The 18,367-nt window shown below is 42.3% G+C and overlaps 1 protein-coding gene across 1 annotated transcript; it reads right to left on the minus strand.

The window, feature by feature from the left end:
• Positions 1 to 4,412: 4,412 nt before the first annotated feature.
• On the minus strand, positions 4,413 to 8,382 carry LOC127294884 (putative tRNA pseudouridine synthase). Its single transcript, XM_051324789.2, has 7 exons — positions 8,029 to 8,382; positions 7,884 to 7,919; positions 7,254 to 7,366; positions 6,994 to 7,142; positions 6,768 to 6,912; positions 5,541 to 5,957; positions 4,413 to 5,154 (listed from the first exon to the last, which is right to left on the minus strand). Exons 1-7 carry the CDS (start codon positions 8,312 to 8,314, stop codon positions 4,723 to 4,725), a joined length of 1,578 nt encoding a protein of 525 aa, XP_051180749.1. The 5' UTR covers positions 8,315 to 8,382; the 3' UTR covers positions 4,413 to 4,722.
• Positions 8,383 to 18,367: the final 9,985 nt, after the last annotated feature.

The raw sequence follows: 18,367 nt of genomic DNA on the forward strand, positions 1-18,367 counted from the left end.
GCACGCTCGTCCTCCTTATCGTCGAGTGCTAACGATTTGGAGGGGAAGTCGACAGGTTCTTGTTTTATTCCAAACTTTGCAGCAATCCTCTCACAGTTATCTGAGCGTGAGAAACTTCCATAGAATGTGATGTTTGTTCCATTGTTTTCTGGCATCTTGAGCTTGAGATATGCATAATGTGGCACAGCCATGAACTTGGCATAGGCTGGTCTCCCGAGTATATCGTGGTACTGTGATTCCCAATCTACTACCTCGAACTCTATCTTTTCCTTCCTGAAATTGTCAGGCTTCCCAAAGAAAACATTTAAGAAAACCCTGCCAAGAGAGTACGTTGGTAAAGTGGGGAGGATGCCATCAAAACATGTGTCAGATTCTTCCAACATCCTAATTGTAACATATTCTTGACTGTGTTTGTGAATATCAGATTTAAGCCGCTTCCACCATCCATGAAGACTTTGCTCATATTGTATCCTCCTATTTGCGCCTCAACTACCAAGGCAGCATGCCCTGACTTTGGGATTTTCATCAGGTGATCCTCTCTGCTCAATAGGATACTCTGAGACGACCAATCGACATATTTTAGAACGTTTGCCATAGTACTTTCTGCCAGGTTGATTTCTTAAGTCAGCTTCTTCATCTCCCTTCTCGAAACACCAGTTTTGTGGATCATGCTCATATGTCCCCGTGGTGGAGGGAAGGACTCGTTAGGGTTACGAGGTTGTACTTGCTGAACTTGGTGCTGAGGTGGTGGTGGTGGTGGTGGTTGACTCGGCTGCTGCTACTGAATAACCTTCTGCATCTCGATGAACTGTCGATAGTCCCTGAGCAGGTGGCTCGACTTCTTCTGGTTATCTTTATAATCGATATATGCGTGCAGGTAACATGGAGCGTTCAACTGCTCGGCGAAAGGGAGTTCTGGGATCCTGGAGGGTCGTGATTTGTAGTTACCGCGGTTCCCGCGATTGCTGTCATGTCGATCATCCCGCATGTCATTGTATCGATCATCTCGGCGATCAGAATATCCTGCGGCTACCATGTTGGTATCATCATATACACGCTCTTTTCTTCTCTTACGGTGGTCTCTTCGACTACCCGAATCATGCCTTGGTTGGACGTCGTCTTCGGCATTACTGCGCGGTCGAGGCTTTCGTACATTATACTCGCCATCAGCCTAACTATTGGCGATTTCCATTAACTTGGTTATGGTCTTCGGCTTTTTACGCCCAAGCTCCTCTATGTAAGATTCGCGTCGGATGTCGTCGCTGAAAGCGTCGATTGCTCTGTCGATGGAGACGTCTTCGGCAGCGTTCAGGAGTTTGGTGAACCTCCCGATGTACGTACGCATCGACTCCTTCGGCTTCTGCTGACAATGACATAATTCATCGACACCGACTTGCCTTTTATACGTTGCCTGGAATTTTTTACGAAGGCGTCTACCAGGTCGTCCCATGATTTGATGGATCCCTTCGGCAGACCTCTTAACCAGGCTTGTGCTGAATCCTTCAGGTAGAGCTGCAAACACTGCATCGCCGCTATTTGGTTCCCCTTGTGTAAGATTACGGTCTGCAGGTAATCATATATCCAGGACCTCGGCTCCTATTGCCCATCATACTTGGCGGCATCAGTAGGAGTAGGTTTAAACCTTTTGGGCGGCATTGTCTCGCGGATCTTGTAACCTAAACAATCGGTTCCCCTCATCTCGCCGTCGTACTCCTAGCTTTCCTCAGAATCATCATTGTCGTATTCTTCCCTTGTTGCTTGCCGTCTCCTAGCTCTGTCGATCCTGCTATGAGTAATTTCCGAGCGTCCCTCGAACGGTGCCTTGAACCGCTAGCTTGGAGTGCATATTTTTCTTTCCATGGGACTAGTTTATCTCCAAGGATTGCGAGGCTTTATAGGGCACCCCGATGAGCTTGGGCCATAGGACCTTCGGGTGCTGGTTGCTGGTTGATTAAATATGTCGCGAGGTTAGCGGTTGCTCCTTCGACGATCTTTGGCCTCAGCATACCCGCAGTTTCTGTGGTCATGAAGGACTTGGATAGGTTTGACGTTATGTCTCCTGAATCATCTTCTGAGAGCCTAGATAACCTTGAATGATGCCTCCCTACGCCATGACTGCTTCGAGAGGCTGTAACATCCCAAATTTTCAAACAAAGAAGAAAATGAATTTCCCTATTTCCAAATTTTGGAACCAACAAAAACTTTTATTAGATTAAGATGATACCTAGGGATCATGCTTATATGTTGTGCTATTGCCAGGATTGTTTGTGGAAGTATTTTGAAATGATCTTAAACCCTAAACCTCACCCTTCTTTTCACCATCCAAGATAAAACAAAATAAAAAGAAATTAAATAAGAAAAGGGCCTATGTGCCTATGGCTATTTTTGGTAAAACTTTTACCTAGGCTTTTCTACCTTGTTTAGGTGTTTTGCAAACATCAACAAACCTAACCTAGTACTTACCAACAAATTCAAGTGAGATACAAAAATAAAATAAACTTTCCATAGAGGCATATGTGACACATAGCCATATTCCCAAATCTTGACCTATGCACCTCTACTCTACTCAAATGGTTTGAAACCATCTCTAAACCTAATCTAACCCTAAATGGACCCTAGACCATGCCTAAGTGAAGCAAAGAAAAGGAAATGAAGAAATTAAGAAAAATGCAATTCATCACAAACATGTGTTTATGGCCATTTTTGCAAATCTTTGAACTAGGCCTTTTGGAATTGTTTCAATGGTTTGGAAATGTTCCTAAACAAATAAGAATCACTTTTGAATCAAGAAAAACCAAATCAAATAGAGAGAAATAAAATAAATGAGAAAAATGGAAATCTCACTCACATACACAAATGGCCATTTTTGCAAATCATCAACCAAGGCCACCATTGCTTGTGTGCTCCTCGTCTTGGGCGGCGGCTGCCATCTCTTCTCGCATAAGCTCGACAAACATCTGCTCCTCCTCTTCGTCCGATTCCATGGCCGGCGAGGCAAATGGACGAACACCTGACGGGCGTGGTTGAGGCTAGCCGAGACACGAACGATGAGGAGTAGGCCGTCGTCGAAAAACAGGCAGGCGGAGGAGCAGGTAGATAGGCCGTCGTCGAAACACGACGGAATATAGGCAGGTGGGAAGGAGGGACGGCGGAATCTAGGCAACAAGCCGGCGGGGTGGTGCCGGCGGCGAGAGAGATACGAGGGGTGGGGGGATTTTGAGCGAGGTGGTGGTGGGGTTCGTGTGTCCAGTCGCCGACAGATCGGGCCTTCTCCGCTTTTCACTCGTCCGGACTCCCCGATAGCTCCCCAGGGGACCGGGGATGGCGTGGGCTCGCCGGATGGATGAATGGCCAAATCCGGACGAAAACGAGGAACCGGGGGCGCGACTGGACCGAATTTCGCAGTTCGAATGGGAAAAACGTCGCTCGGAAGCCTCGTCGGGGGGAGACGAGTGAAGATGCTCGTCGGGGGGAGACGAGTGGAGTAGCTCTCGAGATAGGGCCAGAGATGCATTAAAACACATGCTATGCAACAACGTGAAAGTGGCTGGGCAACCAAACGGCACATTTTCTCCCCTCCAGATGCGGGCCAAGTGAACTCCAGGCTACCAAACGCGCTTGTATTGTGTCTAAGCAGGCAGCCCCTTCCTTCATGAATCATGAGCGTAACAGTTTCCAGCTCGGGCGGCCAGAGAGAGAGCGTAAGCCTGCAGCGAGCCCGGCCAGAGACCGATCACTGCCGCTGCAGGCGCGCGGATGTCATGTCATGTGGTGTTGGGTTCCCCTGTCCTGAGGGACGGACGAACGGGTGAGCATGTAGCATTGCAGCACTGCCACTTGCACTGCCACTGCTGAGTGGCGACGGCAGGTTGCATGGCCGTCCAGTACTTGCGCCTCACGAGAGGGATTTGCGGCTGGCTCGATGCCTGGCGTCGTCGTCGTCGTCGGAGAGGGGTGGCCGGGGTCCGTCCTATCTTCCAGCCTCCTCTGACGCCCCGGACGGGTAGCCTCTGTTCCAGCTTTGGACAGGTGCAGGGCGCCGTTGCTCACGAGGCGACAATCGGGGCACTGAAACTCTGAGAAGGTCATCCCCCCAGGATGGATGGATGGATGGATGACTGATGGTGTTACCTTCAATTGAGAAGATTAATCAACGGCCAAGTGTGCATTATCATGTTTGTAGAGCCCAAGATAGGTGATCGATTATGTACTTATGTGGCATGAATAGAGCAAGACGCACTGCACATTGGGCAAATGGCCAACAGACGGCACAGAAGGGCAACTAGTCGATCTATACTAATGCCTCCGTTCCAAACTAGTCAGATTTGATCCACAAATCTAGATGCGTTTCAGTGTGTACGTTCACTTATTTTGAACGAAGAAAAAAAAAAGCTCTGCACCAACTTATAATGAAGGAAGGAAAGTACCATTCAACCAAAGTGATGTTGTTGCATGAATACTCAAGTCTGTTGAAAGGAGAAAAAAAAAAAAAAAAAAACCCAACAACTTATCTGCAGGTTTTCCTAGTCTCTGATCAATGAATGCTCAGGCTCTCGGTATTGTCCCTGGGTTGATTAAAAAACGGTAACCCTAACATTGCCCATCCAAAAGTCAGGCCCCTCTACGTAGAAACGCCCGAGAAAAAAATGACTTCAGCTAAATAAGGTACTCCGTACTTGGTTTGGTTCCTCGTCCACCTTGCGATCAGCTTGATAAAGAAAACTAGCCGCTGCCAGCACTCTTTCGAGCCATCTTCACTCGGTCGTAGTCGTCTCTCCAAACTCTATAGGCCGTCCGAACTTCATCCAGCTGGGGGTCTGGTATGCCGGTGAAGTGGTCCAAGTTCTCCACCCATTCCTGCCACGGAGGCTGGGACGGATCCAAGTACTTTGCCAGCTCCGGCAGAAGAGCAGCCCTGTAGAATTCGGTTACACCCTTCTTCATTTCTTTGGACTCGGTAATCGACTGGATGCCAGGCCGAACGATGCTCCCTTGCTTGTTCCTCGTACAGAAACTGTTGTCTCGAAGGATCAGAACTTCGGATGGGGCGATCGGTAGAACAATGCGGGAAAACTTTGCCAGAGAAAGTTCTATGATATCTTTCGGTAGTAGTCCACGCTTCACTGCCACAGCGGTGCCAACCATCTTCCGGATCTGAGGTCAAGAAAAAGAAAACTGAAAAGTCAGAGATCAATGTTTGCTTACCATTTTCACTGTTAGGACATACAGTCATCTCAAACATCTTGCTAATTTGGTGCATCAGCATTCAACTCTACATCCTGTGAATTGAACGAGTTTACAAGTTATCTGTACATCTAAGAAAAACTAATTTATTGCTGCTGTTCAGCAACTGTATAGCCAACTCGGAGAGTGCCAGTTAGTGAAGAGGCTCACTGGACATTGAAATATACCATTCCATTGACAACACACACACACACACACACAAAAGCAAGAGACCTGGAAAGACAGTCTCAAACTTAACATAATGTTGTGAAATTTAGCTTTCGTTGACAAGTGTTTATTAAACAGAATATGCATACCTGATGCAGCATAAAAGATACTCCACATATCGTCAGTTCCACAAATTGGGTTCCTGATGAACTCTGCAAATCTCCACAGGAGAAGTTGAGGATATCTCTGAAGTGTGATGCACTTAGTCTATCACTTTCATTAGGCTCATGGAGCCATCTAGCTTGAATCTGCACACTACTCTCAGGAACTTCGGGATTATCCGTCTTGCAGTTGTCTTCTGGTGCACTAGAATCAAGTATTGACGGAAAGTCTGAGTATTCCTCATCTGGATTGGAAGTAGCGCCCTCACCAGAAGTGCTTTGGTCCACAATCATTTCGGAGATGGAATTTACTGTTGTGCTTGTTTCTTTGGCCCTTCGTTGTGCTCCTGCTAGAACTTTTCTATACTTTGCACGAGCAGTGTAATTATGAAATGGGTGGTTTCCCTGCAAGTAGGAATATAATAAAGCCCGTGCAGATGCACAAGAATGAAAACTGAATGACCAGAATTAGTATTTGCTCATTTCTGCCTTAAGAGTGCTTTACGAAAGTGAAATCATTCGCATGCCACATATATTATCAAGAAATGGCTGATGGAGATATCTGCACATGCCACATGGGGTATATTTTTGCGTTATCTTCAACAGACAGAAGGCAAATTTGAAACATGGAAGTATCAGTTGGACCTGATTATTGGACAGCCTTTTACAAATATATATTAGCTCCAGAAAGCTACATCAGGGAAGATTACTTGAACAACATGTACTAATTTGTTCAGTTATATCACTTTCTGAAACTTTAACTTTTGGTCTGGTATATCGCTAAATTATTTAACTGTTGACTTAAGTTCATTCATCGGTAAATTAACTGGGGACAAGATAAACCAGGATGAAACTACTTAACCTGCTTAATTATGCTATAATCCCAGCACCCCTATTGTCTTGGTTAATCTGCACCACTTGGTTGTTTTCCGATGTCAATTTTTATTCTTATAGGCTGTACAAATAAATTTCAGGAAGATGACAGGTTAAAACTCAAAGATTAAGATCATAATAAGTAGATTAACAGTCAGATCTGCTGATCGCTGGTGCATAATCTTCTATTGATGTCTCATTCTATCCATCATAAACAGTTATATCAACATGTCTCCCTCAGCATATGTTTGTTACGAGATGATGAATCCAACGTATTCACAAGCCCTATTCTTCTGCACAATCAACTCCACGGCATATAAAGACATATTTAATCATACTTGCCTTGAAACCTTTCAGAATGTTGTTGAATTCAATTAAGTGCTCCTGTATTTCTTCAGCGGTAGAACCATTTTTAATTCCAATAATTTCAGCAGGCAGAAGATAGAAGTACTCCCGGTACAAGCATTCCCTCCTTACATCAAAACTCCTACAGTTAAAAGTAGTAAATCATGTCATGAAAAAACGTTGTTGTATGGAACACCATCGAGCTCTGTAAAACACCCGATACCTTTGTGCAGGCAAGATACTGAAAACTTTGATACTGTTTGGTAAATTCGAGTTGATGATATTCGCAAGAGCAATGCCATCAGGATCCCTGTCCCATGCTCGATCAGGGATTTCCATCTTCAGAGAGATCATTGTAGCCAGTGAATGTACCTAAAATTATTCCATACTAAGCATGCATAAAAGCAGTGTAAGCCAAAAACATCGGTGACATATTTTTATACTCTATTAAGAAATTCAAGAGGTTAAACTGTTAAGTCTTACCCCTTTATCAGTTCGGCTACTCCTTTCCCAACCAACTTTTTGCAGCTTTCCATAATTACTCTCAAGAATGCCCCCTGCCTTGAAGATGGCAGACTCCAAGACTGACTCAATGGCTACAGAAGAAGACCAGAGAGTTTAATCAGCATCCACTAATTCCTCCATGATGATACTTGACAAAAGAACAAGGGTCAACTTAGAATCTCCATTTTTTGGCATCTGATTAATAGCATACAGAAGTTCCTCGGGGAATAATTGCACTTGCGCATCAATGAATATCATGTTACATACATCCAGTGTCACTCCCATGATCAACTTGCCACAACAATACGGAACAAAGCATAACTCCCAAACATTTCATGTTAATGATAGTAACACTAAAAAATAATCGGCATGAAACATAGACTACTATTTACTCTATTGCAAAAATATGCCACATTTCAGGCAGAGGTCCCAATTCCCATAGATGGAACGAGTAATAACAGTTCAATGCAAGTAACACTAAACGGCACCTCTGCTTCAATCATACAATGCTTTGGCAGTTCAAGCATTAAATCCCAACAAATAACAGCTGCACGTCAGCAATTCAAACGCATACAGCAATTAAGCTTCGGCGTCTACAAATAAGCTTACTCGAATCGGCGCTGAGCTCCCGCTGCTTCTGGAGACCTGAAAGAAAAAGACCAATGCACTGGATCAATGCCTCGAGCAAAGACCAACCTGGCACGCATCACTCAGATACAACCCGACGACTACGAGCATAGGCATCTCATCCAACCTCGGTACTCGCTGCCGACGTAGCCAATGCGGAGCACGACCCTCTTCTTCCGCGTAGACTCCCACCTCATCCCTCCACCCCCATCGCCGGAGCAGGTGGTAGGCGGGGGAGAAGGCGTGTTCGGTGTTAAGGAGGCGGAGGCGAGGGCGGGGGCGGAGGCAGAATGGGAGAAGCATATGGTAGTACGAAGGATCCTGGGATATGCGCAGCGTGCGAGGATAGTGGAAGAGAAGGGTCCCCGGAGAAGCCACGACGACCTCGTGGCGGCGGCGACGGCGGCGGCCATGGGCAAGGCGGCAGGGAGGTCCAAGCAGAGGTGAAGAGATGGCCGGATTAGATTTTTTTTTTTTTTTGAGCTAGGCCGGACTAGATTAGTGCACGGGAAGGGAATGAGGTTAGAATCTCATTGGGCCTAGCATTAAGTGGGCTCAAATTTTTCTTCTACTACCATCTTCAAGGGAAAAAGTTTTTCTTTTACCCATGGGCTCAAAGTTAGCAAACGTGACCCTTTCTTCTTACGGAAATACTCCATCCGTTCCGTGAGCCTGGTATTTAGCATTTAGCAGGTGACTGTAACAAAAACATTTAGCAAGTGTGTTCTTAGTATATAAAAAAATGACCTAGTCTAATCTAGGGTTAGGCGACTCCGGTGGCGATTTCCACCGCCGGAGGCTTTCCATTGTCTTCCGCTTCATTGCACCCTTCTCCTACCTCCCTCTCGAACTCGGGCTAATCATGGGGCCGGCTTTGTCTGGCTGCCTTGGAAGAGAGCGGTTTGGCAGTTAGGGTTGTGGGAGTGATGCATGTAAAATGCATACAAGAACCTTGTATTTTATATTAACATGTATTTCCATATATTGTAACATGTTATTATCATGTTTTATATTGATTTATGGATATTTACCAATTATCCTATTTATTTCGGTTATAACTCGATCTGCTGAATATAAAAAACATTGTTTTGTGTATTTTTCACTTTCAGAGACCTATACGGAGTCAAATTGATCTAGAATTTTTGGGACGTCATTTTTTCATCAACAGAAGCACTATGGACTTTTGGACCAGACCTGGAGGGGCCTGAGGCCCAAAAGAGAGGTGGTGGCACCCCCACCCCGCAAGGACGCTGTACCCAGCCTCTTTCGGCTGTCGATCGTCCAAATCGCTTGATTCTTTCGTTAACCGGCGTATTTTGACCTAAAACCCACTAAATATAGATCCGGGGGTTCTCTCGAGAAGAGTGCCAAAAAAACATAGAAACATGAAAATGGAGGCTGCAGCAGTGAAGATTGGAGGAGGGAACTCTACCGAAGCCGCCGCCGGAGGGATTGATACGTCTCAAACGTATCTATAATTTCTTATGTTCCATGCTAGTTTTATGACAATACTCACATGTTTTATATACACTTTATATCATTTTTATGCATTTTCCGGTACTAACCTATTAACAAGATGCCGAAGCGCCAGTTCCTGTTTTCTGCTGTTTTTGTTTCAGAAATCCTACACAGGAAATATTCTCAGAATTGGACGAAACAAAAGCCCACGGTCTTATTTTCCACTGAGTCTTCCAGAACACCGAAGAGGAGACGAAGAGGGGCCACGAGGCGGCCACACCATAGGGGGCGCGGCCCCACCCCTGGCCGCGCCGCCATATGGGGTGGGCCCCTCGGGCATCCCCCGACTCTGCCACTTCGCCTATATAATCCTTCCGTCGCGAAAACCCTAGTACCGAGAGCCACGATACGATAAAAGTTACTGAGACGCCGCCGCCGTCAACCCCATCTCGGGGGGTTCTGAAGATCACCTCCGGCACCCTGCCGAAGAGGTGAATCATCACCGGAGGGCTCTACATCACCATGCCCGCCTCCGGACTGATGCATGAGTAGTTCATCCTTGGACTATGGGTCCATAGCAGTAGTTAGATGGTTGTCTTCTCCTCTTGTGCTATCATGTTTAGATCTTGTGAGCTGCCTATCATGATCAAGATCATCTATTTGTAATGATACATGTTGTGTTTGTTGGGATCCGACGAATATGGAATACTATGTCAAGTTGATTATTGATCTATCATATATGTGTTGTTTATGATCTTGCATGCTCTCCGTTTCTAGTAGAGGCTCTGGCCAAGTTGATACTTGTAACTCCAAGAGGGGGTATTTATGCTAGATAGTGGGTTCATGCCTCCATTGAATCTGGGACAGTGACAGAAAGTTCTAAGGTTATGGATGTGCTGTTGCCACTAGGGATAAAACATCAATGCTTTGTCTAAGGATATTTGTATTGTTTACATTACGCATAGTACTTAATGCAATTGTCTGTTGTTTCAACTTAATAATGGAAGGGGTGCGGATGCTAACCCGAAGGTGGATTTTTTAGGCATAGATGCATGCTGGATAGCGGTCTATGTTCTTTGTCGTAATGCCCTAAGTAATCTCATAGTAGTCATCATGATATGTATGTGCATTGTTATGCTCTCTCTATTTGTCAATTGCTCAACTGTAATTTGTTCACCCAACATGTTATTTATCTTATTGGAGAGACACCCCTAGTGAACTGTGGACCCCGGTCCATTCTTTTACATCTGAAATACAACCTACTGCAATCATTGTTCTCTGTTGTTCTTTGCAAACAAACATCATTCTCCACACCATACGTGTAATCCTTTGTTTACAGCAAGCCGGTGAGATTGACAACCTCACTGTTAAGTTGGGGCAAAGTATCTTGATTGTGTTGTGCAGGTTCCAAGTTGGCACCGGAATCCCTGGTGTTGTGCCGCACTATACTCCTTCACCAACAACCTTCACGTGGTCTTCATCTCCTACTGGTTTGATAACCTTGGTTTCTTACTGAGGAAAAACTTGCTGCTGTACGCATCACACCTTCCTCTTGGGGTTCCCAACGGACGTATGCTTCACGCGTTATCAAGCTATTTTTCTGGCGCCGTTGCCGGGGAGATCAAGACACGCTGCAAGGGGAGTCTCTCACACCCAATCTCTTTACTTTGTTTATTGTCTTGCTTTATTTTATTTTCTGTCTTGTTTGCTTTCTTTATATCAAAAACACAAAAAAAATAGTTACTTTTTTTACTTTACTTAATTCGGTTTTGCTTGATTTATTTTTATTATTGCTAAAATGAGTAATCCTGAAGTTGAAGTTCGTTCGTTTAAACAACAAGGGGGAGAAAGTTTTAAAGATGCTTGGTATAGAATTAGTGATGCTCATCGTAGGTGCACTAAGAAACACTCCACTATTATCCTCCTTAGGAACTTTTATGTTGGTATCTCTAACTGGAATACGTCTGTTCTTGATACTCTTACGGGGGTAATTTCCTAGGCACTCCTGCTTTAGAAGCTAGTTGCATTATTGAGAGTCTAGTTGGAATACCACCTGTTAATGAAGTTAAAATTGAAATCTCTCTTGAGGATGTCATGAAAAAGTTGGAGGCCATAGAGAAAAATCTTCCAATTGTTGAGACTAAATTGGGAATATTACTTGATAATACTGATAAACATGATAAATCTCTAGGAGGAATTAATGAAAGAATTGCTGTTTTAGAAACTTGTGCTATCCATGATAATCAAACCCATAGGATTGGTGAACTTGAAGAAGCTATGGGAACCTTGGGTTCAACTTTTTCTTCTCTTAAGTTTAAGGAGAAAGCTTATGTGGGTAAGGAGCAAAAGTTCATGTACCACTTAGTACCACTTTGGGAAATTTATGAGCTTAAAATCGTAGGTGCCTAAACCAAATAATCATTATGAGCTTAAAATTGATAAAACCCTTAGTACCACTTTGGGAAATTTAGATAATGGAGCATCTAAGATACCTGTTGCGACAAGTTGTGTTTTTAAGGAAAATTATGATATTGATGCTTCTTCTCTTGATGTTACTTGATTTTCACTTTCTGCGCCTAGCTGAAAGGCGTTAAAGAAAAGCGCTTATGGGAGACAACCCATTATTTTATTTTCTGCAATTTTGGTTTTATATTTGAGTCAAGGTGCTTGTTACTACTGTAGCAATACCTTTGTATCTTTATTTTATTGCATTATTATGCCAAGTAAAGTCTTTGATAGAGAGTCGATACTAGATTTGGATTTCTGCGCAGAAACAGATTTTTAGCTGTCACGAATTTGAGTTGTTCTCTCTGTAGGAGAATCTAAAAATTATGTAAAAGTTCATGAGTAATCCTCAGATATGTACGCAACTTTCATTAAATTTGAGCTTCTTCATCTGAGCATGTTAAGTGCCTCGAAAAAATTTGTCTTTACGGACTGTTCTGTTTTGACAGATTCTGCCTTTTATTTCGTATTACCTCTTTTACTGTGTTTGAGTGGATTTCTTTGCTCCATTAAATTTCAGTAGCCTTGGGTAACGTCCAGAAGTGTTGGGAATGATTGTGTCCTTGCTGAACATGTAAATTTTTGATTATGCACTAACCCTCTAATGAGATTGTTTTGAGTCTGGTGTGAAGGAAGTTTTCAAGGATCAAGAGAGGAGGTTGATATAATATGATCAAAAAGAGTGAAAAGTCTAAGCTTGGGGATGCCCCCTTGTTCATCCCTGCATATTGATACGTCCATTTTGCATCACTATTTTATATCATAATTTGCTGTTATTCATTGATATATTTCATATTTGGAGATGATACTTATGTTATTTCATCTATTTTGCATGTTTCATGATTATTGGAGGATCGCGCACCGGAGTCAGGATTCCGCTGGAAAAAGCGTCGTCAGAAGGCAATATTTCGGAAGATCAACAATTGACAGAAATTATACGGAAAATCCTATTTTTCCAGAAGACGAAGGGAGCCAGAAGGGGGAGCCGAGGAGGGCCGCCATGGGCCCACCTCATAGGCCGGCGCGGGCCAAGGCCTGGCCGCGCCGCCCTGTGAGGAGGGGGCCCACAGCCCCCTCTGGCCTCCTCTCCTTCGCGTACATCTTCGTCCCGAAAACCAAAGCTCCAGAGGATAGTCGCGAAGAGTCACCGCCGCCTCTGCGGGGCGGAAAACACCAGAGAGAAAAGAGCTCTCCGGCAGGCTGAAATCTGCCGGGGAAATTCCCTCCCGGAGGGGGAAATCGACGCCATCGTCACCGACATCGAGCTGGACATCATCTCCATCACCATCATCATCATCGCCATCATCATCACCGCCGTCTCCACCGCTGCACATCGTCACCGCTGTAACAATTTGGGTTGGATCTTGATTGTTTGATAGGGGAAACTCTCCCGGTATTGATTTCTACTTGTTGTTGATGCTATTGAGTGAAACCATTGAACCAAGGTTTATGTTCAGATTGTTATTCATCATCATATCACCTCTGATCATGTTCCATATGATGTCTCGTGAGTAGTTCGTTTAGTTCTTGAGGACATGGGTGAAGTCTAAATGTTAGTAGTGAATTATGGTTGAGTAATATTCAATGTTATGATATTTAAGTTGTGGTGTTATTCTTCTAGTGGTGTCATGTGAACGTCGACTACATGATACTTCACCTTTATGGGCCTAGGGTAATACATCTTGTATTCGTTTGCCAATTGCGGGGTTGCCGGAGTGACAGAAACCTAAACCCCCGTTGGTATATCGATGAAGGAGGGATAGCAGGATCTCAGAGTTTAAGGCTGTGGTTAGATTTATCTTAATTACTTTCTTGTAGTTGCGGATGCTTGCAAGGGGTATAATCACAAGTATGTATTAGTCCTAGGAAGGGCGGTGCATTAGCATAGGTTCACCCACACAACACTTATCAAAACAATGAAGATTAATCGGCTGTATGAAGCGAAAGCACTAGACTAAATTCCCGTGTGTCCTCAAGAACATTTGGTTATTATAAGTAAACAAACCGGCTTGTCCTTTGTGCTTAAAAGGATTGGGCCACTCGCTGCAATTGTTACTCTGGCACTTTACTTACTCGTACTTTATTCAACTGCTACATCAAAACCCCCTGAATACTTGTCTGTGAGCATTTACAGTGAATCCTTCATCGAAACTGCTTGTCAACACCTTCTGCTCCTCGTTGGATTCGACACTCTTACTTATCGAAAATACTACGATACACCCCCTATACTTGTGGGTCATCAAGACTATTTTCTGGCGCCGTTGCCGGGGAGCGAAGCGCTATTGGTAAGTGGAATTGGTAAGGGAAACTTTTACTGTTTGTCCTGATTTTCTTTCTGCCTGCTGCTATAATTCATTATGGAGAGATCTTCTCTTGAATTTTTATTTGGAAAATCTACTACTACTGCAAAGGTAGTGGATGAGACGCCAGGCGAGGAAGAGGTTCCATACAAAATACCTATGAAAATTATTGGACGTGTTGTGGATAACCGTTATACAGGGGATGGAACTGTCCATCCTGGAGATCATTTACTGTTCTTACATGAATTATGCGGTTTATTCAAGTGTGCAGGTATTGCTATGGATGAAGTGAGGAAGAAACTATTCTCTATATCGCTATGCAGTAAGCGGCGCATTGGTATAAATTACTGGATGATGTGGATTCTCTTGAATGGAATGATATTGTGCCCCGATTTTATTCTAAGTTCTATCCTCCAAGTGAAATTCACAAAGACCGGAACCGCATATATAATTTTTGGCCTCATGATGGAGAGAGTATTGTCCAAGCGTGGGGGAGATTGAAGTCTTTAATGCTCAAATGCCCCATTCATGAGCTTCCGGGTAATGTTATCATTGATAATTTCTATGCAAGACTTTCTTTTCAAGACAAGACCTTGCTGGATACTTCTTGTTCTGGATCATTTACATGCAACAAAGAAGAGTTTAAAAGGGACCTTCTTAATCGGATCCAGGAGAATACTGAAGGATGGGAGAACGACAAGGATAGAGAATGAGGTATAAATTATGATTATAAATGCATTGAAGCTTTTATGGATACTGATAAATTTCGTAATATGAGTGCTACTTATGGTCTTGATTCTCAAGTTGCTGCAAATCTTTATAAAGCTTTTGCCTCTCATTATGAATTGCCTAAGAAGAATTTTGATAAGTATCATGAACCGTATAAAGATAAAATTGATTCATCTATAAATAAATGTGTTGTAGTTGAAACTGTTGATCATGTTATTCCTGAAGCCTATATTGAAAAAACTCCTTTCCCTGCTAAAATGAAGGAGTACTATGTTATAAATAGTGCGGTTAATAAAAGTGAAAAGAAACCTATAGAACCTGAAGAGCAAATAAAAGTTGAACCTGCTATTGCAATTGTTAAAGATCTTGTGACTAAAAATGTGGAAGATGGTCATATTATTTTCTGTGAAGATGCTTCTAATATTGTTTCACATCCTAATAAGTCTAGGAAAGCTAGTGTTCCTATGCTATCCGTTAGAATTGGTGATCATTGTTATTATGGTTTATGTGATATTGGTGCAAGTAGTAGTGCTATTCCTTATGACCTTTACACGGAGATTATGCACGAAATTGGTTCTTGTGAACTTGAAGATATTGATGTGGTTATTCGGCTAGCTAATAGAGAGACTATCTCTCCAATTGGTATTGTTCGAGATGTCGAAGTTCTATGTGGTAAGATTAAATATCCTGCTGACTTTTTAGTACTTGGTTCTGCTGCTAGTAAGTATTGTCCTATCATTTTTGGTAGACCTTTTCTAAATACTTGTGGAGCTGTTATAGATTGCAAGAAAGAGAAAATTTTGACTAAATTTGCTGGTGAATCTTCTGAGTTTAATTTCTCTAAATTTGCCAAAACTCCTTATAAAGCTGATTCGCCTAATAATGATTTTAGAGTTGAACAATGTGCATCTATTGCTCTTGCTCCTAATAATCCTTTGCAGCAACATTTGGAGAATAGTGATAGTGAAGTCTTTAGGGAAGAAAGAAATGAGCTTGATGAAATTTTCCTTCGTCAACCTATTCTTAAACATGATTTACCGGTAGAAGATCTAGGTACAACATTGCCGCCAAAAGAAGATCCTGTTTTTGATTTAAAACCATTGCCTGATAATCTTAAATATGCTCATATTGATGATAAGAAAATATATCATGTTATTATTAGTTCTAAGCTTTCAGAGATTGAGGAAGAAAGGTTATTGGAAATATTGAAGAAACACCGAGGAGCTATTGGGTACACTCTTGATGACTTGAAGGGGATTTCTCCCTCTATTTGCCAACATGCCATTAATATGGAAGATGATGCAAAACCTGTTGTTGAACATCAGCGTCGTCTAATTCCTAAGATGAAGGATGTGGTAAGGAATGAGGTATTAAAACTTCTAGAAGCTGGTATTATATATCCTATTGCTGATAGTAGATGGGTTAGTCCTGTGCATTGTGTTCCTAAGAAAGGAGGAATGACTGTTGTACATAATGATAACGATGAGCTCATACCTCAAAGAGTAGTTGTAGGGTATAGAATGTGCATTGATTATCGAAAAGTTAATAAAGTTACTAAGAAAGATCATTACCCTTTACCTTTTATTGATCAAATGTTAGAAAGGTTGTCTAAGAATACTCATTTTTGCTTTCTTGATGGTTATTCTGGGTTTTCACAAATTGCTGTTAAAACTAAGGATCAAGAGAAAACCACTTTCACTTGTCCCTATGGAACTTATGCTTATAGACGTATGCCTTTTGGTTTATGTAATGCTCCAGCTACTTTTCAAAGATGCATGTCTGCTATCTTTCATGTATTTTGCGAGAATATTGTAGAGGTATTCATGGATGATTTTTCTGTCTATGGGAATTCTTTTGATAATTGCTTGCGGAACCTTGATAAAGTTTTGCAGAGATGCGAAGAAACTAACCTTGTTCTTAATTGGGAGAAATGCCACTTTATGGTTAATGAAGGAATTGTATTGGGACATAAAATTTCTGAGAGAGGTATTGAAGTTGATAGAGCTAAAGTTGAAGCAATTGAGAAGATGCCCTATCCCAGGGATGTTAAAGGTATTCGTAGTGTTCTTGGTCATGCTGGGTTTTATAGGAGATTTATTAAAGACTTCTCCAAGATTTCAAAACCTCTTACTAATCTTCTTCAAAAAGATGTACCTTTTGTTTTTGATGATGATTGTAAGGAAGCTTTTGAAACTCTGAAGAAAGCCTTAACAAGTGCTCCTATAGTCGAACCTCCTGATTGGAACTTACCTTTTGAAATTATGTGTGATGCTAGTGATTTTGCTGTAGGCGCTGTTCTTGGACAGCGAGTAGATAAAAAATTGAATGTTATTCACTATGCTAGTAAAACCCTTGATGCTGCTCAAATAAATTATGCTACTACTGAGAAAGAATTGTTAGCTGTAGTCTTTGCTAGTGATAAGTTTAGATCCTATATTGTTGATTCAAAAGTTACAATTCATACTGATCATGCTGCAATTAGATACCTAATGCAAAAGAAAGACGCTAAGCCAAGGCTTATTAGATGGGTGCTTCTGTTGCAAGAATTTGATTTCCATATTATAGATAGGAAAGGTGCTGATAATCATGTTGCTAATAATTTGTCTAGATTGGAAAATATTGCTTATGATCCTGTTCCTGTTAATGATAGTTTTCCAAATGAACAATTGGCTGTAATAAAGGTGAGCTCGCGAGATAGCCCTTGGTATGCTGATTATGCTAACTTCATTGTTTCCAAGTATTTGCCCCCAACCTTTTCAGCTCAGCAAAGGAGGAAATTCTTTTATGACTTGAGGCATTATTTCTGGGATGACCCACACTTATATAAAGAAGGAGTGGATGGTATTCTGCGAAGATGTGTTCCCGAATATGAACAACAGGAGATATTGTGTAAATGTCATGGTAGTGCTTATGGAGGACATCACGCCGGAGATAGAACCGCGCAAAAGGTTCTACAATCGGGTTTTTTATTGGCCAACTCTCTTCAAAGATGCAAGGAAGTTTATTTTATCTTGTGATGAATGCCAAAGGGTTGGTAATATCTCCAGACGCAATGAAATGCCTATGAATTATACTCTTGTGATTGAACCATTCGATTGTTGGGGATTTGACTTCATGGGACCTTTTCCCTCTTCAGAAGGTAACACTCATATACTTGTTGCTGTTGATTATGTTACTAAATGGGTGGAAGCTATACCCACAAAAAGTGCTGATGGTGAGACCTCTTTAAGAATGCTTTTAGATATTATTTTTCCTAGATTTGTAGTTCCTAGATATCTTATGACTGATGGAGGTTCTCATTTTATTCATGGTGGTTTTAGAAAAACTCTTGCTAAATATGGTATTAATCATAGAATTGCTTCCGCTTATCATCCTCCAACTAGTGGGCAAGTAGAACTATCAAATAGAGAGATTAAATCTATCTTGCAAAAGACTGTTAATAAATCTAGAAAGAATTGGGCTAGTAAATTGAAG

This window comes from Lolium perenne, chromosome 4, assembly GCF_019359855.2.
Source record: "Lolium perenne isolate Kyuss_39 chromosome 4, Kyuss_2.0, whole genome shotgun sequence".
NCBI lineage: Eukaryota > Viridiplantae > Streptophyta > Magnoliopsida > Poales > Poaceae > Lolium > Lolium perenne.

Bases quoted from the DNA above. Each gene is read 5' to 3' on its own strand.
- LOC127294884 (XM_051324789.2), bottom strand. From the start codon at position 8,314: ATGGCCGCCGCCGTCGCCGCCGCCACGAGGTCGTCGTGGCTTCTCCGG. The intron at 7,143-7,253 runs GTAAGACTTAAC...GAATAATTTTAG, and splicing joins GTAGCCGAACTGATAAAGGG to GTACATTCACTGGCTACAAT. The intron at 5,155-5,540 runs GTATGCATATTC...TCTTGACCTCAG, and splicing joins TATCTTTTATGCTGCATCAG to ATCCGGAAGATGGTTGGCAC.